Source organism: Plecotus auritus (assembly GCF_963455305.1).
Source record: "Plecotus auritus genome assembly, chromosome: 1".
In the NCBI taxonomy this organism is placed as follows: domain Eukaryota; kingdom Metazoa; phylum Chordata; class Mammalia; order Chiroptera; family Vespertilionidae; genus Plecotus; species Plecotus auritus.
Genome location: NC_137770.1, coordinates 144,928,161 through 144,952,492, shown reverse-complemented (window position 1 = coordinate 144,952,492; position 24,332 = coordinate 144,928,161). Strand labels below are relative to the sequence as shown.

General features: G+C 38.1%; 1 protein-coding gene across 1 annotated transcript in view; it reads right to left on the bottom strand.

The window, feature by feature from the left end:
• The window catches only part of NEBL (nebulette), a 396,867-nt gene that overhangs the window by 182,596 nt on the left and 189,939 nt on the right, over positions 1-24,332 (bottom strand). Inside the window, exon 4 of the mRNA XM_080675011.1 lies at positions 5,611-5,718. Coding sequence (XP_080531137.1) covers positions 5,611-5,718 — 108 coding nt within the window. The remainder of the gene's footprint in view (positions 1-5,610; positions 5,719-24,332) is intronic.

Here is a 24,332-nt window from a genome sequence, read left to right as displayed (position 1 = left end):
TTCTTTTATTATAGGGGCCCTTCCCCAGCCTCCCTTTCAGACAATGCCATTTTATAACCACAACTCTTGTACTTGCCATGCACAAGTAATTACTGGTCTGGGTTGTATTTGTTTCTTTAAGTGACTGTGGCTAAAAAATTGAGGATAAAAAGAAGAGATCAACCTTTGAAGTTCTGCCATAGGTGGAAAAATAAAGCAAAACCAGGTGTTAGGGAAACCACAGATTTGGAAATGAGAAAGAACCACGAGGTAATTTTCCATACATTTTTCTCATGAAAGTATAAGCATTCCTTATAGAAATACTTTCCCTGAGGAGAGGTTGTTCAGAGGCTCTAATTAGACTGGATATGTCAGTCTTTTGAGATGAATAAAGTATTTATACATGTGTTAGGTATTAGAAAAAAAATATATGTTATTGCCCTATCACTTTCTCTGACATAGTTAATCTTTGCTATAAAATAATGCTGCTGACCCACTATTACTCAAAAATGCATCAGAGTCACTGGTTGAGATAAGTTGGAGATAAAGTATGATCCACTAAAGTAACATGTAAATTTGCTCCATGAAAATAAGAGACACCAAGAGCTTAAATCAAAACCACTGACCTCAGAATTAATCATCTATGTTAATCAATCCAGTTACGGTTTATAACAAAAATGCCATTCCATTCTCCTTTCAAATTTAGTGTACTACATTTTACAACTCAAAATTAGATTTCATATAAATTTTCATTATAAAACTTAAACTTCTTGTGTAAAGTAACAAAATTAACAAATTTTTTTAAAATTTTAATATTAAATGACTTTCTAACTTTTACCTTTCTCGCCTTAAAAAAAACACATTGTTAATGTTTGCCAAATATTAAAACACAGAAAAGTCCTATGTCAGTTGTGCAGGTTCATATAAGATCTAATTGCCGCATATACTCTAATTTTGCCAACAGTTTACAATTAGCATGCATTTCTCATGCATGAGTTGACCCAATTACATAACAAAATTTGCCTTTGGGGATTTTCCTTGACTGCTTGTCTTCTGTCCACCATACAACTCAATTTCACACTGTCAGCAGCCTGAACATGGCCACAGTCAGTCTCTGTCAAAATGATTTATTTAAATTACAAACAGAGACCAGATCCCTAGATAGTCATACCTCCCTGCATGCTCACCCTTACACTCAACCCAACTTTGAATCAAATCTTTTAATAGTCCATAGACACTGCTATTTAATTATTAGGTCATGTTTACCTCCAATAATCTAATATTTTTAAGTTAACTCACCAAGTCTTAGGGAACTAAATCAACAGTATTCACTCAGGCTTATTAATGAGCATATAATTTATTTTGCATTCTAAGAAGTCAATGAAAAATTATGTAGCCACATCAAAAAACTAAAAATAATTACATTTTAATATCAAATTACAGAGATACTCTTTGTTCCATAATGTTTTTTAAAAAAGACTTCAATCTTAGCTTTTCTTGTAAATTCAGTAAGCATTTCTTTTGAATGGGTATGCAAAATTGAAAATGGTAGCAAAACACGTATTTGGGAAACAGGAGAGAGAACCAAAATTATATATCCTGGCAGAGTAAGGGGAGGATATAGAGCAGGTGAAAATAGTACCTTCTGTGCAATCAGTGATCTAGGGAAAGGGGTTCAAAAGATTCCCACTGAAGCCAGCACACATAGGCACACACACATGCACACAGATACACACAATTATTTCCTCTGTGAGTTGAAGACAAGAACAAACCTTGACAAATCACATAATGGTACAGTTACTATTTCAGTCAGTCTGTAAAATACAAGTTTTGTCATCTGGGACTCTTTGCCTTCCCCTTCATAAAATATTTCTCTGCCACCTGAAACAAATTTAAAAATAAGCATCTAAATTCTATCTACTGCACAAAGATTGTAAACGTCTCTTGGAGTTGAACTACATTTCATTTAACAATTTATCCACAGACTGTCTCAGCTAATTGAAAGTGCAGCTTATATTAGTGTCTGAGCAGGCAGAATGAAATACATCAGTAACCTTCTCAAGGCTGGATGAGTCCCTCGGATGCTGGCTGTGATTCTGCCTTGCTTTCCTGCTGCTGGTTCCTTGAATGCACTATTTCTAAACATGAAAGTGTAATCACCTGAATTATAATTACCCACACATGCTAGAGCTACATGGCCAACAGAACAAAAAGGTTTTTTAAAATATTCAGCACAGAAATTCCTCAATTCATGTTTGTTCATTGTCCTTTAAGAACCTTTTCCTAGAAATCAATCACTAAGTAAAAAAAAAAAAAAATTGTGGAGCTGTACTAGGATAATTCTGTTATTTGTGAATTTATGTCCTAAGATTGGGCTGAGAAGGCAGAGTGGGGGAGACATCTTCTGAAATTTCACATAAAAATTTTTTTTATTTGGAATTTAATTCTGTTTCTTTCCAATCATTCAGCACATTCTGTAATCCGGCCTCTTTTCTTATTCTCTCAGCAGCTCTACTGAGTAATACAGCAGAAAAATTTTAAATTGCAGCATTTAATAAATCTCCCAGGTTCAGTATGTTGTCATTATAGATCCCCAAAGAAGTAAGTCAAGGCTAAACCCACTCTCACCCTTTCATTACACACAATTTCTAATGTATAGCTGTATTTTATCCCACACCTCACCAACATATGCAGACTGAGTGGGCGTTTCCAAATGATTTCAAATCCTGGACAAATGATTATGAAAGTGTGTGAAAAATTTTTCATGTAACTGACACAGACACAAGCAATCAAAAATGCCCATTCATCCATAACATATTACCCAAAACACCTAGGAGTGTCATTAAATCCCCTGTTTTATGTCTTTATACTTTCTTTAGTCCAAAGGGGATTAAAGGCAGCTTAGAAAGATCCAGACAGATTGAGGCGGGGGGTGGGGGGGAGAAGAAAAGAAAAAACTCATGGACACGAATAACAGTGTGGTGATTGCCAGGGGGAAGGAGAAGGGGGGGGTGAAAGAGGGAATGGGGGGAATAAATGGTGATGGAAGGAGACTTGACTTGGGGTGGTGAACACACAATACAGTGTACAGATGATGTGTGGTGAAATAGTGCACCTGATATCTGTGTAATTTTGTTAACCAGTGTCACCTAATAAATTAAATAAAAGGGGGGGATTCAACATTCAAAGTTAAATAAAGTAAAAACAAGTAAGAAAATGAAGCAAATGGAAAAATAAAGATTGTGAAGACCCTGGCTTAGTTAACCCACCTACGTCATCCTGTATTAAACTTGGAGCTCAAATCTCATATCCCTTATAATTTCCAGGATGAGCCTCCCAGCACCTCCAGCAGAAAGAGTCTGATGTCTGTCCAGTCTGGACATTTTCTCACCTTTTCCATCTCAAAACAGACACAGACCAGTCCACTGTCAAAAACAGCTGTCTGCATTTGGCCAATATATTTCAGTGTTTGGATTTATCTGAAAGTAATGTGGAAAATGGAACTGGCCAACATACCAGCTTTCAGATTAACCCATGTTTCTTACAAAAAAAAAGGTCTTTGGCTAATATGGAAAACCCCATGAGATCACGGAAAAAGTTCATAAAGTTGCCGCATTTCTAAATGAATAATAAATTCACTCAGAATACTTAACAGCTTCCCTTCTTCAAGAGTAAATCTCTACCAGTAATACTATGAAATCTATATTTTCTACTACTATCCAAATATTCACATGCCTCATCGTGCTACAAGTACTACTTGCAAGACTGCTATGGTTGCTAATATCAAGACAATTGCAAAAATATTAAGATATCTAAATTACAAGCTTTTAAAACCAGCATTGTCTAAATTATAGGCTTAATCTAAATAATATTTTATATACTATTATGTAATGTATATGATATATACATTTATATACACATACCTGTGTGACAAGGGTTTTGCATAATGAAGAGTGGGTCTGCAAACAGCCTCTGGTATTGAATAAAATGCATATTCCTGCTAATGATAAAGGTTGGTGAAATGATCAGTTCTTTTCTTATTAAACACGAATATTGACTGAATTTGAATATAAATTAAAAGGCTTACCTTTCAATCCACTGCAGTCCTTATGTTAGCTGTCACCATGGATATCTTAAGCAGAAATGTTTAGCTCTTTTTGAAATAAATTTCTGTGATAGTTGAAGATTTATAGCTTTGTTTTGTGTAGCATTATTTTTAAATTTTTAATAAAAGTTCCCCAAAATAATGCACACAAAAAAGAGACACTACTGAATGTAACTGCCAGTGAAATATATCTTTAATTTGCATTTTTAAAAGTAAAATATCAGTCTTGATTTAAGGAAAGAATAAAGAGAAGAGGAAGACAGATGAGGGGAGTGATCTTCAGTATTCATGAGTGGGGCTTGTTGAGATCGAGTAGAAAAACTAAGGGACAGAAGTCATGAATCCTTAAAATTCATTCCTTTCTCTTCAAAGGAAAAAAAATCCTTCCTAAAATAAAATGTCCATTTAAAGAGCAAATAATGGGTAAACGTTAGGAAATATAAAAGAAAAAAAGTGTTTACTCTGCCTCCTCTCATACCCTACATGTTTTTTAAACATTATTGTGTTTTTGAACTTTTGACAAATGAAATTCTTTCTCAAATTATATACTATTCTATCTGCAAATTGTCACTCTATATATAATGATGATGGCCATGTATGAGTTTAAAACCATTTGCTAATTAAACATTTCCTGGCAATTAAGGCTACATAACATAACATTTATATATACCAAGTTTAGTGACTATACATGACACACAAGATAAACTTCTCAAGAAAAATGCATATTTGCACACTTCTATGTACACAGTTGTTGATTTCATTAATATTTCCTCTTGAATACTTAACATTGAACTAATTTTTTCTTATAATACATTTTAACAAACGTTATATAATCCTTTGGAAGAATCATAATCACAGACATAAATTATAAAAAGTAGGAATAGCTGTTTGTTCACCTGTAGTAAGTACTGAATTAACACTTTTTGGTACCTAATATGCTTTGAACTTGTTAGTCTCAATTTTCTTTAAAAAAAAAAACATATTAGTGAGCAAGACGCATCTTTCAAATTCAAAGTGACTTCCTATATAAATGTTAATTTTAAAATGAGGTGTAATACTTCATTTCTACAAATATCTAAATTAAAGTATGAAATCTTATATACACATAATTAGCAAATATGAGATTCCTCAAGATACTTGACTTTATATGTATATTTTTGTATGCTTATCCACAGCAAAAAATAAATAAGTAAATAAATAAACTGTCAGGTTTTTTAACTTAGCTATGAAAGTCCTATTTTGGAAGAATTCAAAAGCTGAAAACCATTCAAAATGGAATAAAATGTTAAATAATAATAACCTCTTTTAAGTTAAAGAAATATAGACATTGCTATTGAGGTGTAGGTTCTAGATACCTGTGATAAAATCAAAGAGAAGACATTTCACAGATAAGCTTGGCATATTATATGAGTACAATGAGTACTGCTTACATACCAAAGCAACAAGAATACTTCCAAGTCACCCAATCTCACTTTCTCATCCAGAAACACAAGTTAGGGCTATGACATCACTAAACAGTCACCTACATTACTGATTTGTTCCTGAGTCCTCTTCAGCCTCTGCAGTTCCGGTGTGTCGGTTACGATGCTGAAGCCCCGCCCTTTGCTTTCTTCAAAATCTCTTTTGTACTTGACCTGATGGGATGGGGAAAGAAGTGGGGGGGGGGGGGGGGGAGATAAAAGAAAGAAAAAGAAAAGTAAACAGAGGAATCACAAATCCCACTCAGGATAGGCCAGTGCCAAAAAAGCTGCTAAAATTGGAAGCAATGCCTCCAGACACAGCTCTCTCAGCAAGCGGCACAGTGAGAGGCAGGGGCCTAGCCAGACTGTCTGGTTTATAGTCCAGCCACTCTACTGACTTGTGATCTTAGGCAAGTTACTTAACCACTCTGTGCCTCAGAGGTCTCATCCATAAAATGGCAACAACAACAATATTTGAATAACGCTATTTCATAGGTCCTAAGGATAGGATCAAATCTAATACGGTAGTCCTACCTAGCCAATAGCAAGCAAGCAAGTGCTCTGTAGTAGTTATTATTATTATCACCATTAACAGTTGTACTACTGCTGAAGAAAAGGAAAAAAGAAAAACATGGAAAAAGAAAGTTTAATTGTCGGCTCCTGTGCCCGCCTTGTCAGTGACAAAGCACCATTTTGAGCCCGGATTGCAATATGGATGAGAAAGACATACAAAATCAGCAGCAGCTCGCCCTGTCCTTAGAAAGTTTTCATTCATTTCATAAGGCAGAGCATGTGGGTATGATTACACACTGCTATTATTGCTAAATGTCAAGTATGTAAATGCTTATGGAAGTATTTATACCATAGGCCACACCTAGAGATTGAAAGGCTTGAAGCACATGCCCTTAGCATACTGTGTGCTGAGGTGCCTAAGTGGGTTTTTTTTTTTTTTTTTCCGGTGTTTAAATACACTTTGTTTCTAATTATAACCCAGTGAAGCTGAATTTTGCCGTTTCCTTAAGGGAATGGAATAACTAATGCTTAATCTTACTATAGCCCTATCTCCTATTATTAGCATAATGATGATAACTGTCGTGCCAGTTAAATATTCTGTTTGTCAATGACTGAGATGGATATATCACTCTGACTGTTCCTATTTCTTTAGAAACCTAAATATTAAGAAATAATAAAACAGTTTTGATAACCCACTTTACATTCATAATCATCAGTTTCAAATTAAAATGTATATTAATAATTAACATTTAAGGTAGCTAATAAAAATATGATTTGGTAAGTGTAACTTTAAGTATAAATTTTACAAGTTTCCTTAGTTCAGCATGGAATGGCTGTTTTTGTTGAGTGTTGTCTGTATTTAAATATTCCATTCTCTCAGGCATTATTGTTCTTGAAAACACTGGAAGATTTCCTTTTACCAGAAAAGCTTGATAGAATAAAAAATCCCAGATGACAACAAATAGAAAGATATAGTCTCATTACCTTAAGCTTTAAAATATCTAATTTTCTTTACATATTTTTATTTAAATTTATAAAAGTACTAAAACCCTTACTTTATTTCCCTAAATAAAAGGCCTTTATCACCATTTTTTTTCTTCCACAGAAAATGTTCAATGGCCCTACCTGATTTGGCTCAGTGGATAGAGTGTCAGCTTGCAGACTGAAGGGTCCCGGGTTTGATTCTGGTCAAGGGCACATTTCAGGTTTCGGGCTCGATCCCCAATAGGGGACATGCAGGAGACAGCCGATCAATGGTTCTCTCTCGTCATTGATGTTTCCATCTCTCTCTCCCTCTCCCTTCCTCTCATTAAAAGTATATATTTTAAAAAAAGAAAATGCTAGATGAAATTAACATTCAAACCCTCAATCTCTTAGCATGTGTGAAGATACACACACCAGTACATTCTTGGTGTTTTATGCACAACTAAGCAGGGAAGCCATTTAGCTTTGCTTGAAGTTGGCACTAGGGCACAGAACAGTAAAATAGTAAAAGAAAGAACGATCAGAAGGTTATGATAGCAACAGGCATGAAGAATTAAGAAGAAAAACTATAAGCCAAGTTCTTACATCATTAACGCCAGTTTCAGAGAAAGCACAAGCACATATTTCTGTGATTAGTTTGAGGGTTTTTTTAATGGTAATTTTCAAAGAAAGAATGGAAAAGATAAACCATTAAATCCTAGAATCATAATTTTTAAATTAATTACCATTTAACAGCCCTTTCCACATTCACAAGACACATAAGAATCATGACTTGGGCTTGCCTCAAATATACTGAAGAGAATACAATCATTTTCTTAAATGGTTTGCAGAATTTTAGAAGATGTATGTGAGATCCGCAACCAAACCTATATAGTCTCAGCACCAACTCAAGCACCAGCCCCCCCAGTCGATCTTTACTGCCTTCGAGGCATTAGTCAGTGCCTCTCTTTCCTACACTCCCACCCACTTAAATCCTAGCTCTCTTCTAGGTCTAGAACACATAGAACTTGGTGACAAGATCTAAATCTTATTCATCACTGTGATCCCAGAATCTAGCATAACACCAGGCCCATGGGAGTTAATTAACAAATGATTAAAAAAGAGGAAGTGATGGAGAAGGGAAGAAAGAAGAGGGGTGGAAACAGGGAGAAAGTCTGACCCAGTTCCAGATGTAAGAGAGGAACCTCATATTCAGGGACTGAAAAATGGATCCATTTGGCTGCAGTATCTGGTGAAGGGGAAAGACCCAGGAAATTAGCTAAGAAACACAGATCTAGACCATATTTGGAAAGAAACTGCTGGCCATAGTTCCCATCTTAGTCCATCCAGGCAGCTATAATAAAAATGCCATAGACTGGTGGCTTACAAACAACAGAAATTTCTCTCTCATAATTCTGGAGGCTGGGAAGTCCAAGACCAAGGCACTGACAGATTGGTATCTGGTAAAAGCCTGCTTCTGGTTCAAAGACCACTGTAACTTCAATTGGTGGAAGGCATGAGGGAGCTCTGTGGGGTCTCTTTTAGAAGGGCACTAATCCCATTCCTGAGGTCTCCACCTTCATGACATAATTACCTCCCAAAGGCCCCCCACCTCCTAATACTATCACATTGGGGATTAGGTCTCAACATAAGAATTGGGGGGTGGGGGGGGACAAACATTCAGTCCATAGCAAGTGCTTTTATATATAAGCATCCAACAGTAACTCAAAGTATTCATTGAGCCTCTTTTTTTTTTTAATATCTAAGCTACTACTTTATTTTTTTTAATTTCTTTATTGATTAAGGTATCACACATTTGTCCTCATCCCCCCATTCCCATCCCAAACCCCTCCCCACGCATGCCCCCACTCCCCCTGTTGTCCGTGACCACTGGTTAGGCTTATATGCATGCATACAAGTCCTTTGGTTGATTTCTCCTCCTTACCCCCACCCTCCCCTACCTTCCCTCTGAGGTTTGACAGTCTGATCGATGCTTCCCTGTCTCCGGGTCTGTTTTTGTTCATCAGTTTATGTTGTTCATTATTTCCCCTAGATGAGTGAGATCATGTGATACTAGAAATACACTTATAAGAACCGAAAATGAGACAAGCAATAATGGTTATGCTGAGAGGCAAATGAATCAGTCTGTAGTGAGTTTCTTTCTGGGCCAACAGTTCTTTTGAGTCCCAATTTCAATGTCAAACAGTTCCTTATGTGTAATGTCAGCAATGATATTTCCGTTCTGGATGGTGGACAAATGGTGGTAATGCAGGTCCGACCCTCTCTGGTTTGGTCCTGGGTCATTGAGCCTCTTATAAATTTCTCTTAGAAACTCCTTTTTCCTCAGTAAAAACGCCTTTTCTTCCCTATGCTTCAGGACTGGATACAAAACTATCATCTCGTCTCTTGCTTACTCTGCTGTTAAAAAGTACCTCATGATGATCCCACAAATAACAATGGCGGTATTCTCAGAATGCCATTCTCTGGAATATTCTCCTCAAATGTTCATTTATTCAATCCTTTGAGCACCTACTATGTGCCAAGTACTATTCCAGGTGTGGGAACAATACAGCAAAAAAAGGGTCAATGATCCCACACCTCTGGAAGCTTACATTATCCTGGGAAATAGAAGACACAAGGTCTATAGAAGTTGGATAAATGGTATGTTAGTGGTGAGTCTAAGAGAAAATGAAGCTAGAAAGGAAGCGAGAACGGTCAGGAATACTGCCTTTTTATTGAATTTATTGAATTGACAGTGGTTAATAACATTATACAGGTTTCAGGTATATGATTCTACAACATATCATCCGTATATCGCATTGTGTGTTCATCACCCCAAGTCAAGTCTCCTTCCATCCCCAACTACCTCTCTTTACCTTCTTCTACTCCCCCCCCTCCCTTTCCCTCTGGCAATCACCATACTGTTGTCTGTGTCCATGATTTTTTTTCTTTGCTTAATCCCTTCACCCTTTTCACACAGTCCCCAACCCCACCCCCACCCCCCCTAGGATGGCCAGGTGAGCTGCATACTCTAGTCAGAATAGGTCAGGAAGAAGACAAGAGAAGGGAGTGCAGAATCAAGTTGCCACTGTGAGTTCAGAAAGAGAATGTACTCTACCTGAAAAGTAATGCAGTCTTAGTTTCTTATGGGCTTATCCCTTCAAAAATGAATAAAGGCATAATGAAATGCATTCTTAAAATTAATAAAGGCACAATGAAATGCATTCTTAAAGTCAAATGTAAGAAATATATACAACAGGCCATACGATTTGCCATATTTTTCTTCAGAAGTACCATAAAAATGTATTTCAAATACTGAGTGCTACCTAGTATTGACATAATCCAAATGTATGTATCTGCATATGTACACACACACACACACATAAATATTTATCTTCCTGTACTATAGATTAGAACCCTAAATCAAGAGTCAAAAGGCCTGAATTTAAACCCTAATTTTGTTCTGTGGTCTTGATTTGTTCAATTTCTCTAACACTCTTGATCCCCAGCTATAAAATGGAAAAAGAAAAGCAATATGCTACACAATGTTCGGAGGGTTAACATAAATGACATGTGAAAAGGTCAAGCAAGGACATGCCCTTAGTAGGTCATTAGAAAATATCAGTTTCCTCCTTCTTACTAAACAAATGACGTGTGTTATTTAAATATGATCATTTCTACCAAAGTGTGTGTGTTCAGTGATATTTTGTGTTTGGAGTCATCAGCAAGTAACACTCAGAAGTTCATACTAGAAACCAGGGTGGTGCTAGCCCAGCATAAGAAAAAGGCTCACAGTGACAAAATAGTGAGCAGAGCTGCAAACTGAATTATTTTCTAATTCTGAGATATGAGTTCTCTTCCCCAAATACTGCAAGTACCATAAATGTTACTATTATAACAATATAAATAAATGTGGAAAATTAAAACCACCAAAGAAACAGGCCATTCTTAGGCAGAAAGCCATTTGTTGTTAAAGAAGTCAACTGGTAAATTGTTGAACGATAAATTGAAAGGAGATTAAATAAGAGTCAGCAATGAGGTCAAAGATGGACACACCCTACAGCTTGGCAGCTCCAGCCCCAACTATGCTCCTCTCCAAAGAAACTCTTGACCATGAGCATATGGAGACATAGACCAATATGTCCATAATAACACAACTGTATTATTTAAAAAAAAACTGGGAACAACTTAGACATCCATCACAGGACAATGAACAAATTAGTATATCTTCATACAATGCAATATTATCCAGGAATAAAAATAAATGAACTCCAGCTGCATGGCTCACATGGATGAATGTCAGAAACATTTTGTTGAAGGGGGGGAAAGCAAGGAATACATACATACATAGTAAATAAATGGGGGGAAAGGGACTTGATATGCATGACATCAGAGGAATGAGAGCTGCTCATGGAAGGGGAGCCTCACTGTTCCTGGTAATGTTCAAGTTCTTAAGTTGGAAAGTAGATGCACACGCGATCCTTTTATTATCGCACTGTAAAACTTCCATGTACACTCCATATATTATTTTGTACTGACCAAATATTTTACAATCATTTTCAAAGAAATCATGGGCAGAGTTTTAAAACCCCAGATGGGGAAGCTAAGTACCCAGAGGTTAAACCAAAGTCATGAGCAGGAGAATAGAAAGAGAAGATGAGAACCAGAAATCAGTTGATATTTTCAGTCAGCTAAAGACAAAGAGTTGGGTTTTTGTAAATGGCGAGTGAGCCAGTGGATATCCCTATGCAGAAAGTTAGATTAGTCACTTTAAGTTTCTTCATTTCAATGAAGCCATTTAACTACTAGTATATTGGCAAACACTGAATTGAGGCAAAAAGGCAGGAAAAATAGGAATTGAGAGGGTGAAAGGGTGTTGCAAAAGAGATTCCATGCATGGAATAGTAAGCAACAGTAGCAGTGGGAGGGGGATCCTTGGCCAATCATGATAGAGCAGATGGCTAAGAAGAATCTAGGGCCAGAAGGTCAACAAAAGGAGAATATCATTTAGCCTTAAAGCAGCTTACCTTGTCAGGATATCTTTAATGGAAACCTAAAGTCTACAGACATATTTATTACTGGTACATGTTATTTTCCCCTTTATTTCACACAAAGTCTCCACCTGATACCATGAAATCAATACCAATTTTATTATCTTTCATGGTATGATGGATACTTTACATTTCGTCAAGGGTAGATTATGAGATTGGTATCATTTTTAGACTACATGCAAAATTCTTAGTTTGATCTGCAAAATTCAGTGCTCAATTGTGTACTCTCTTACATAGTTCAGTAGATTTTAAAGAACTGGAGAACGTGGACCATATGCTTCTTTCTATCTCACCGCATTTTGCTTGGTGCTAAGAATGTATTAAAAGCTTCCTAACTATTTCATGATTGATTTCTATCTAGTTTTGTATTTTTAATGTCTAAAAGGCAGAAAACTGACTAAGCTTATCATGCTACATGGAAATTAAACAACTACAAAGGAAAATCTGATTAAGGGCTTTTTTAAGGTGAAGTTAATTTTAACAAACGTTAAGTCAAATGAGCTCAAAAAGCAAATTTGCTTTTTTATCAATTAATGTGATAATTTGTAAATGTATGGTTAATTAAATAAAATTAAATTCTTAATTACCTTTTCAAACATAATTAAAAAGCATTAAAACTAATTTTCATAGATTTCTAAGTCTTAAATTATAGCCTCTCACTGCATTTGCTGAGGTATTTACTGATATTTATAGATTTGTCCATTCTATGCATATTCACAATCCAACTTTATCACAGTTGGAATCCCTTTACTTTAACTGAACTGTTTTCAGTTAAAAACAGTGAAGTCTCAATTTCATTTGAAATAAATATTCTGAATGCATAATAAGGCATATCTTAATTAATTTCTTAATAAGATAATTAAAAATCACCCCTAAGACACTTACAAGTAGCTTATGAGTTAATAGCTCAAGCTCAGAATTTGACAAGCATGTCCTGGGTTCTGGTTCCAACTCTTATTAGCTGTATGACCTTAGGCAAGTTACTTAATCTCTCTGAGTCTCAGTTTACTCATGCACAAAATGAGCATAATTGTAGTACCATACTGACAGCACTTTTGTGAGAATTAAATGAGATAACAATAATGCCTGACATGTATTAAGTGTCTACTATATCCCAGGAGCTGTACTGAGAACATCTAGAGAATACATCCTACCACATGGGCCAGCCCTGTGCCTCCTGCACTCAGGAGTTCCTTCAGCTTTCTGTGGACAAAATAGAATATAAATTTAAAAATTAAGTGAAAATTAAAATATGTTTTACCTATATTATCTTCAGAGAAATCCTCTCTCATATACATTTTAATGCCCATTTTATCAACGAAGGAAAGGAGTTTGAGGAGGATACAGAGCTAATAGGGGGCAGAAGTCTCTCTCTGGCATCTCCCTAGACATTATCTTTCATTTTGTCTGACAATGAAAAATGCATAAATAAAAATATTAAACTGAACACAAATAAAAGTAATGTCCTATAAACAGAGAGGGAAATGGAACCAACTGAATATTTCTAAGTAGAGCATTCCAGAAGATCTACATCACCTCAAATTGTAACTAATTCATTTTCTGTAATGGTTTCTGTGATGTCACAAAAGGGACAAAAATTATCACCCAAAGAAAAGCTTAACACAGTCCACATTTTTCTTTCAAAATGTGTTCCTGGGTATTTCTTTTGAACAAAGTGATTATTTAAAGTTTCGATTAATAAGGATCAGGCCAGAAGGAAGAATGCCATTGCCAAAAGTGTAGTATTGGTGAACACTGATTAAAAGCAAAAAATCTTGCCTGTGTTAGTAAAGAAAATTAGAGCCTAAAATATATACACATACTGCATATTTTCACCAAGAATTTCACAATAGAAAAATGTAACTAATCCACCAAATTCTGCTTATAAGTTATAAATTACTCTGGGGAGCAAATTAAGTATTTGGTGATGATGATTATCTTTTTCAGGAAACTAAAGTATCATCCAAGTAACTATCAGGTACTGCAGAGGCAAAAACAATTAGTATTCTAATACCCGATGTAGTCCTGGAGAGTAATGGATTCACAGAGCCTGAGTATTGCTGCTCAATTGTTGCCATGTTAATTTTTAAATAACATTTAATAATTCAGATGATTTATTAATTTTTATTTCTGGACACATGTTCTCTCAGCTATTAATCCCTTCGAGAAAGCCAGCCCCATCCCATTACATGATTATAATTTTAAAATATAAATAGCCTAATTCACACATAGAGTGGAATATGTTGAAATTATTTTGAACCAGAAAATATCATGCAAGGTTAAATTAAGGAGAATATAATAAATTACAACAGGGAACATTCCTGTGTGCATAGTCTGAATTATAAAGTATTAAGAAATGCATAATTTCCAGTTAGGAAAAAAAAAAGAATTAGGGAGTTAGTAATTCAGGAAAGAAAGCTACATCCAAATTTTGATAAAGAAAAGAAATAAGGGTAAAATCAAACTCAAGCAAATGTAAACAAACAGAGCTGAACTAACACAAAACAGTCATGAAAGTGAAAATAACCCGCCCTTCATCTCAGAGTCACAGTTGATGAAGGTGACAGATGATCCCTCCCTTCTTCCACATGCCTGCTCCCTAACAGATTGATAATGTCACTTAAAATTGGTCCTAACAACCCTTCTACACTTCAATGGCATTATCCATCAGGCAACACCGACTGCTTTTCTATAAGAAAATGCTCCTTCCCTTCTACCAAACTGATAAAGGAAAAAAATGCAACAGAAAAAATGCAAAAGAAGAATAAACCTAAATGCAGTACACTTAATGTACACACAAATGACACTGAGATTAGCTTCCATGATAGACAGCTTTCACCACACAGAAAAACCCATGGATCTCAGCAAGGCTTTTAATACAATATTTTTCAAGATTAAATCCTTAATACAAAATTTTACCTAAAATATACAACTCCTAGAAATGTCAACAGGTTACTAACATATCTATGTTACAACTAGAAACCTAGTACTAATTCAGGTCTTATGCAGGGAAGAAACTATTAGAAATAAATATATTGGAAGTGTTGAAGAATAAAGTGGAAAATAATGGCTTCTCAGAGTTCCACCTTGATTACTAGTGTGAGTTTTGAGAAATGCTGGCTTGTTGCCTCCCTGCTATGTAATAGCAGCTATGGTTTATTAAAGAACTACAAGGTATCAGACGTTACACTTAGACATTTGACAGACTAACTTGTTTCATCTTCAAAACCACTCCATAAAAGATATATCAATTTTACCATTTTTTACATATGAAAACTTTATTTTCTCAATAGAAAACCTATTGTTTGGCCCACCCAAAACCTCCTTCCTCCTAGTAATAGTCCCATGCCTCACTCCCTTCATTATGGTTGGCCCAAGAGGCACCATCTTTCAAAAAAACCCACTTCCTTAACCACCACTGATTGGCCCAAAGGCAGTCAGTCATCTGACCTAAGCTAGTCCAAGTCAAGATGTTTGGGGGATTTGGGAGTGAGGACCCAAAATGTAGAGTGAGTCTCTCCCTCTGGTAACTAAAACTCTATGATTTAAAACTTGAGAACTATCAACAGCCAGGTTCGCCACCTCCAGAATACAGCCGGCAGATGCACCTCACCCGCCAAAAATAGAGTCCTGGTCTGGTGGCATTTAAGTCCTGATTCCCACTGTTCCTAAAGCCCAAACAAGCACAATTCTGCCCTTGAATTTTTGTACCCTAATACCCTCAAAAAATTATCACCTTGTTCAAGTTAATGAGGATTGGGTTCTTTTTCCCTTGCAGCCAAAAATTTGGGTTCTTTTTCCCTTGCATCCTAATTAATACACTAAACTGAAGGTTCATGGTGAAGACACAAGCCTGTATCACTTTCTGATGAGCAGCAGAGTCAGGATTCAAACCCACATCCATGCTGAAAGCTTTTTCTCCCTTCTACCCTGTCATGCTATAAGATGGTAATTTAAACACTTTGTAGACTTCGAAGACCTTCACTTAGAATGAAACGTAATTTTAACAAAAATATACGATTATTTCTTTTAAAAGACTAGAATTTAAACAATAGTGTGCACAATATCTGAAGTAATGTTTACATTGTCTAACATGTTACAGACACTGGCCAGTATCGGACCTTGAATGGTTACACACACTACCAATTGGATGCTCGGTGGGTATTCATCAATGAGTGAGTAAAAACGTAGGGTAAATACTTCAAATTGAAGCTTTAAAATGATTGCCATCCTCAAGCACCAACTGAGAAAAGTCTATAGGTTATTCAGTATTTTCACTTTTAAATTGACTCTGATTTCCAACATGAAAAATTAGATACTAAATGATCTAAGAAAATCCCAACATTTAACTTAACATTATAATTGGAAAGACTACTGCATAAATCTGCACATCAATTAATATATTATCTTGGCTATGAAGTTTCAAGTTCCATGATTCAGTGGAATTTCGTGGTGCTACACATGCAATTACTATATTCTTCCCTTGCTGACCTGAAAGTCTCCCCTTCGGTCTGAATTCATTAACAGGCTCTGGGTGACTCCTTTTCCCCAAAGAACAAATTTTCTCTCCAGAATAAACATAGCAAGAAGCCATAGTGTTTTTTTTGTTTGCAACGTGAAAGTAAAGAAGAACTGATTTTCATAGTTACAAAGAGAAAGAAGAAAAAATGGGACTCTAAAAGTAATGGAAGTGGAAGAGAGGGGTCAGTTTGAGTTGATGTGGATAATTGTTTAATGTCCCCTAATAATCCCTATTTTGGAATGTTGTTCTGCCTGAGCCCCCTGAGCCCGTGAACATCTCACTTATAGATTTCACAGTCTGTGAAAGTACAGCTATTTGAGAAACAGGAATAAATTGGCATTGCCAGAGAGCCAGGTGGTTCCACTGTTTGGAAACCATCTGGTCTGAGTTTTCTCTTTGTCAGCACCATCAATACTTCAGTAGCAAGAGCTATTATAGAGATTGTGTGCGTTTCATTGCTTTAAATAAACTCAAACAAAACTACCCTGAATATAAATTCATTATTTCTTTGAATTGTGCTTACAGAGTATACTGAAATCTGTCAAGATGAGCTGCACTTGAACACCTACATTCACTGTGGCCAACATGGCTCAGTGGTTGAGCACTGACCTATGAACCAGAAGGTCACAGTTAGATTCCCAGTCCGGCACATGCCTGGGTTACAGGCTCAGTCCCCAATGTGGGGCATGCAGGAGGCAGCTGATCAGTGATTTTACATTCGTTCTGTAACTTCACAAAACTAAGTGGGAAAATACCAGCAGCATCTCTCAGTCATGTTAACCATTACAGGGGAAACTACTTCCTATCCAACCTACCACTGGCAAATGAGGAATTTTCTGCTCAGGTAGATGCCAAGGCAAAGCTATACAGGGTGGGGCAAAAGTAGGTTTAGAGTTTGAGTATGAAAAGTCATGGAATAATCCTATACAATCCTATATATAATAAACGGCTTATATGCAAATTGATCGAACAGCAGAACAACTGGAACAACCCAACAACCCAACAACCAGTCACTATGACATGGTGACAGAACATGGCGGGCATCAGCCATGGTGGGATGGTGGAGCATGTGATTGGGGGCGCCAGACCAAGGCAGGGCACCGGTCACTGTCATCGGGGTGAGCCTCTGGTGGTTACTGAAAATTATTTGTTCCTGCTCACACCCACAGCCAGCACCTGAGACGCCACTCACACCTGCTGCTGGCGCGTGGCACTGGTCCCTACTCCTGAGGGGTGACTGGGGCTGGCAGCCACCTCTCAAAAGCTGCTGGAAACAGCCCCACTCACACACGCTGCCGGCACCCAGTGCCGGTCCTGATCGCTCGGCACTGTCAGCGGATGTGAAATGCAGCTGCTGGCCCCAATCGCCCCTGTGGGCTTCTCCACCACCCCCTGCGCCTGAGGGGTGATTGGGGCAGCAGCTGCCACTTGCACCCTCTGATGGCCCCAGCCCAACTCGCACCCACTGCTGGTGCCAGCCCCAATCGCTCTGCACCGTCAGCGGGTACGAGCAGGTCTGGCACCTTCAGCGCATGTGAGTGGCGGCAGCGGGAGGGGGCTGCCGGCAGAGAGGGGACTGGGGGTCGTGGCAGGAGGGGCTGGGCCAAGACCCACCCCTGTGCCTACTGCAGCCTCCAGGCCCACAGTTCCTTTCAAGGTGCACAAATTCGTGCACTGGGCCCCTAGTTAATAAATAATAATAATAATATAGGAATAAACTCAAGCTCTGGCTGGTGTGGCTCAGTTGGTTGGAGCATCGTTCCATGCACTGAAAGGTTTCAGCTTTGATTCCTGGTCAGGGCACATACTTAGGCTTTGGGTTCTATCCCCAATCAGGGCACATATGGAAGGCAACTAATTGATGCTTCTCTCCGTCCCTTCGTCCCTCCCTCTCTCCCTTCCTTTCTCTCTCCCTTCCCCTCTTAAAAAAAAAATCAATAAAGATATCCTCAGGTGAGAACTTAAAAAAAAAAAAACAACGAATAAACTTGGTGTTACGAGAACTCACAACTGTAAACCTACTTTTGCCCCACCCAGTATATTCAAAGTGGGCTGTAAAGAGATTTCGATATTGGGAAAGCTCAGAGGTACTGTTATTTGACCAATCAAGAAATAAACCGAAGGGTTCTAAGAAACGTAAACCTATTAATCCCAGGCTTGACTGACTCATTCAAAAGACAATACTGTAAAACCTCGATATAATAGACTAATTTAGATGAGGGGTTGCCCGTTAAAGTTGAAAGTCCATTATACATAATAAAGTAGGTTTTTCGAATGTGTATGTTTAAAAAATTGACAGATTAGTTTACCTGTTTTTATTTATGTAGACATGTTTGTGTAATTAAAAGTACGTATGAAAAGTTTAATTTCACAGAAAAGTTTTCTATATGTGTTACTGTAATTTCAAATTTATACTGAATAAGTCTAACAAATGCGTGCATTCACCAGTCACCCCCAGTAAACAAATGCATACGGCTGGGACGAGACTTAGTGCACGTGGGAACATGGCAGGCACGAGTTAAAACTGCTGCAGCCCAGCCATTTGGCTCAATTGGCTGAGCGTCTTCCCATCTACCAAGAAGTCACCATTTGATTTCTTGTCAGGACCCATGCCCAGGTTTCAGCTTGATCCCCAGTAGGGAACATACAAATTACCGCTCTGGGTGTGGTTTGATCACATACTAATCATTAGCTGAGCATTGTTTACAAGCGGTGACTCTTGGATTTAAATATGTAGACTATAGTTGTAGATATGTCATATTTATGTCAGCAAAATTACTACAGTGTGTTTTCGAACATATGGCCTATTTGCTAAAATTTGTTTAAAAGAACATTGAATTAATAACAAAAAAAATAACCTGTTGATTTAATTACAAGCAAATCTTGGTTAAAAGCATTTTAAAATTAACAGGATGGTAATCTTCACCTATGACATACGGACCAGTGTTTGTCCATTATATTAAGTCCGTGAAATCGAGGTCCACAAAATCGGGCGTTTACTGTTTGGCAAACCAGTGAGGAGTACTCATCAAATCCTTGCTGGACTGCGGAACCTGGGGAGACAAAGGTATGCAAAGCATTGGGCCCTCACCTCACCTAACGAAAGGAGTAGAGCTTACTAAAAGCACGAGGCTCTCTGTGTTACATGGATGTCAACTGACTCTGGCATCAATAAATCTTGTTTTCTGAGACCTTAATCTCAGCTTCAGTCAAAATAAAGTTTCCACACCCAGATGTTTTTAGCAGAACACCCAAAGTCAGATCTCCGTGAATGCCAGCATCAGCCCTCCAAAAGCAGCCTCCATGTCATTGTCCTGCGGATAGGAGCCGGAAGTCCCTATGTCACATTCACTCAGAAAGGGACCAATTAAAGAGTCTAAGGTACTGACCTCGAGTTAAAAGAGGAAGTGAGGTTGAAAGGTATTTTACTTTCCTCTATCTGTAGGTCATTCTTGCCCCGCCCCACCCCCACCCTTTGCACTGATGTTTGACTTGTCAGAGTTGATTTGCTGCATCTACACCTGACATCTAAATCAACTGACTGGTACATAACCCTATCAAATTTCTGGTTATAGTACAAATAGAGGTAACAAAGCATAGCCACTGAAATTGATAACAGCTCTCACAAAGAGCTACAAGGCTAGGGTTGCAGGGGAGGAGAGAACCAAGGTGGGCACCCTGGCCCAGAAGCCCAGAGCACGAGGTGGGGGAGGAGCTGGAGCCAGATAAAGACTAATTCCACCAGATCCACTGGCTGCTCCAATTCCTTTGCCTGAGATTGAAGCAACCAAAAGGCCCCTCACCAGGGGTGAAAAACATTGTGGAATCTGTAGTGTTTGTCTGCACCAACTAGCATTAAACTTGAAAGGCAAATGGAACAAAAGCATGAGAGTGGTACCTTTGAAAGTTCCTTGCCAACCACCCTTTGCCGTAATCCATTAAGTCAGGTTCTGAAGCAGCCCTGCTTAATTCAGCAGTGCAATGCAAGGAATAATTATACCCCCTGTTTTATCTGGAACTCAAGCCAAATCTCCTTGCTCATCTCTTCTATTTGCTCAAGAAGAGGGAAAATAGTATTTGCCCAAAGAGAATCAAATAATATATCTGACATAAATTTAATCTTAAATCACTATGTGTAACATAAAATGTAAATCCTTTTTAAAATGTGTGGTGTGTGTTGTTTTTTCTGTTTAAAAGGCTCCCAACATTTCTTAAACACTGCAGGAGAAATTAAAGAACAAAATATAAAATATATATGTCATCAGCTAGACAATCCCCCAGTTAAAGGAGAGGTATGAAGTAAGATTTAAATTTAAATTTGCTGAACCATAAATTCCCCATCTTTGTAAACAGTCCCCTGCTGTGAGACCTTTTAATCCCAGTCCCAGGAAAGGCTCATCTGGATTAAATTCTATAATCAGAGCACCAAATCCTTTTACTTTTCTAAATGAAAAGCATGCAGGTTATTAGTATAAAATGAATTGACCTGTTAGTCTACCCCAATGGTCAGCAAACTCATTAGTCAACAGAGCCAAATATCAACAGTACAACGATTGAAATTTCTTTAGAGAGCCAAATTTTTTAAACTTAAACTTCTTCTAACGCCACTTCTTCAAAATAGACTCGCCCAGGCCGGGGTATTTTGTGGAAGAGCCACACTCAAGGGGCCAAAGAGCCGCATGTGGCTTGCGAGCCGAAGTTTGCCGACCATTGGTTTATCGGGTAGACTTACCCTATTCATGATATTGCTACATAAAATTAACAAGTTGATTTCCAGGTTTTCAATTTCCTCTTATTTCTTTTCCTCTCTCATCCCACCCAACTCCCAGCTGCAAATGCTAATGATTTTCTTTCCTTACTATCCCAAATCCAATCCACTGGTCTCCATTCCCTTTGCCACTGCCACATTCCAGCCACCACTCACTTGGATGACTGCAGAGCCTTCCTACTTGTCCCTCTGCCTGTCCTATTCCCTCAACAATCTGCACCCAATGTGAGCTTTCAAACTGTAAACCTAGGGTTTCATTCCTCAGTTTGAAATGCATCCGTGTGGCTGCACTGTTCTTGAGTAATGTCTGGACACCAAAGCTTTGTGATTGGACCTTTGCGTGGCTCCCTGGTCACATCCCTCCCCTGTCTCCATTCTGTACTCGTGCTCCTCAAAGCCTCTGCAAACTGTCATCAGGGGCCACTAAAATGGAGAGAGCTTCTCACACCTCAAGGCCAGTGTGACCGTGATCGCACAGCCAACACCACCCTGAATTCTAGAAAAGGCACCGGGAGAGGCTTAGCTGGTGATCACTGCCCCAGCATTGGCCCTTCTTGCTGCTTTTGTTAGCAATAGTCGTTTTCTTTATAAGTATCAGTACTTTTTGAATCATCTCATACACTGAGCATACTTTAAATTTATTATTTTTCTCTTCCAACAGACAAGAATTTCATCTTTTCCCAAGCCTGATCAGAACTATGCTCAAAACATTCCGTGAAAGCCTCAGCGTCATCGTATTTTTAGTCACAGCTCCCTCACTAAAACCCAGTGGATACCCTCATTTAACACACAGGTGATTTCATTCACTGTGTTCCATGTGGGTACAAGCTCAAACCTCATGTTTCAGGAACACTGGCTAGAGAGAAACACCTACAGTTCAAAAATAAACATAATGGTTCAAGGTTAAGTCCCACTAGAGGGACAGTCGGCCAAAGGAGCTTCAAATAATAACATAAGCAAAAAAAAAAAAAAAAAAAGGCATTTTAATGTTGACTTCACAAACCCAGGAAAATAGTTTGTCTCACTCCCTTCCTAGTATTATAAAATAAAGGGCACTATTGCATTTCACAATAAATGAAAATTACAAAATGATTACAAGGTAGAAAACATGAACTATCACCTATATTGCAAACCAGCATTTGTTATTCTTGGACCACCCAGCATTCGTCACCCCTTCTTTTGGTACAACACCCTTACTTCCTTTGAAAACTCAGGTCTCCCCATCTCTTTCCAAAGGGGGATATGTGACGTGGAACTGGCCACACCTAACACTGCATTCCCCTCTCTCGGGGGTTCCTTCAGCCGGGAACACAATGTCCAGCCAAGGAAGAGAGAATCCGTGACATCACGGGTGGGAGGGAGCCTCTCTTTCACTCTAACTGGCACTTTCAAGGACGTAAGCTGAGGTGTGGCACCATCTTGCAGCCTCAGGAGGTAAACCATGGAGTTCACACAGAACTGAGGCCTGGAGAGATCCCCTGGGAACCTATAAGCAGCCCCGCCCTAAAGTCAAGTTCACCCCCCCGAGCTTCTCAGACACCTGAGCCAGCAATCCTAATGCCAGATAGGGTTTCCGGCACTTGCCGCAAATGGAATCCTAATTGGTACACTCATATACATTTTGTTATCATATAAAATATCTAAATGGGTTTTAGAGCCTTCCAGATTGCTTTCCTCTCAGTCTCATACCTTTTATCTGTAGGGCTAAGGCTTGACACAGCTGTTTGTGATCAAAGCTCGGTTACACACACTAACAGAAAAGTGGTTCAGATAATCCTAAACAGTGGTTAGTTGAAAACCATCTGCATATGGTTTGGGAATCTGTCATGATGTTAAAAAAACAACAAAAATATATATTAAACATTGTTTAAACATTTTTTAACAACTCCTTAGATGAGAGTCCACTTTTCCAAATGGCTACAATAGAACAGTTAAACAAGAATTCTGTTTTCCAGAATTTTCTGGGATGTCACTATTTGAGCTGCTGGTGATAAGCACACTTAAGCAATAATCTACATCATAAAAGGCTCTCTCGGCGGGCGGGGCGGGGCGCGAGCTACTAGCGGTGATGGGCAGGGCGGCCAGCTGAGACAAGCTGAAGCGAGCTACTCGCACATGATTTCGTGCGCGCTGGGCCTCTAGTATAATATAACTAAAACATTATTTAAACAATAACACAACTAAAACATTATTTAAAACAATATTCAGAAGATGTTAATTCCACAAAATGATTAAAAACAAGATAACTGTGACTTAGCTTTTTATACCCACTGTTTCTGTTGAAATATTTTTTCCATTAAGCAAAAATCCTAAAAACGTCAGGAAAAAAACTGGCAAGCATCCCATTTATACCCTTTTGAATATTTTTTAACACTTAACAAAAAAATCTTCCTCAATATCTTTTGTTTTTTTTATAGCCATTTTGCTATTTTACTTTTTTCATCATAGTTTTGTTTAGAAATGCCCATATAAAGAAATAATCAAGCCCAGCTGTTGTGGCTCAGTGGTTGAGTGCCAACCTAGGAACCAAGAGGTCAGGTTTGATTCCTGGTCAGGTCACATGCCCCGGTTGCAGGCTCAATCCCCAGTAGGGAGTGTGCAGGAAGCAGCCAGTCAATGATTCTTCCTCATCCCTTCCTCTCTGAAAATAATAAAAATATATTTTAAAAATATGTTTTTAGAAAAGAAAGAATGAAGTCTCATTTCAGGAAAATCATCCTATCTAAAATCATCCATACTCAATAGGCAAAAACTAAAACCATTTCACCTATCTAAGTGGTGGTAAATATAGAATATGCAAATTGACCATCACTCCATGACAAAGATGAAAGCGCCCACAGCCAATAAGGAGGGAATATGCAAATTGACGCGACAAAGATGGTGGCGGCCAGGCTGGCACGTTTGCATCATCACCATGGCGATGATGCAGGTGTTTTACCCCGCCCTGGCCACTCCGAGCCTCTGTGCAGCG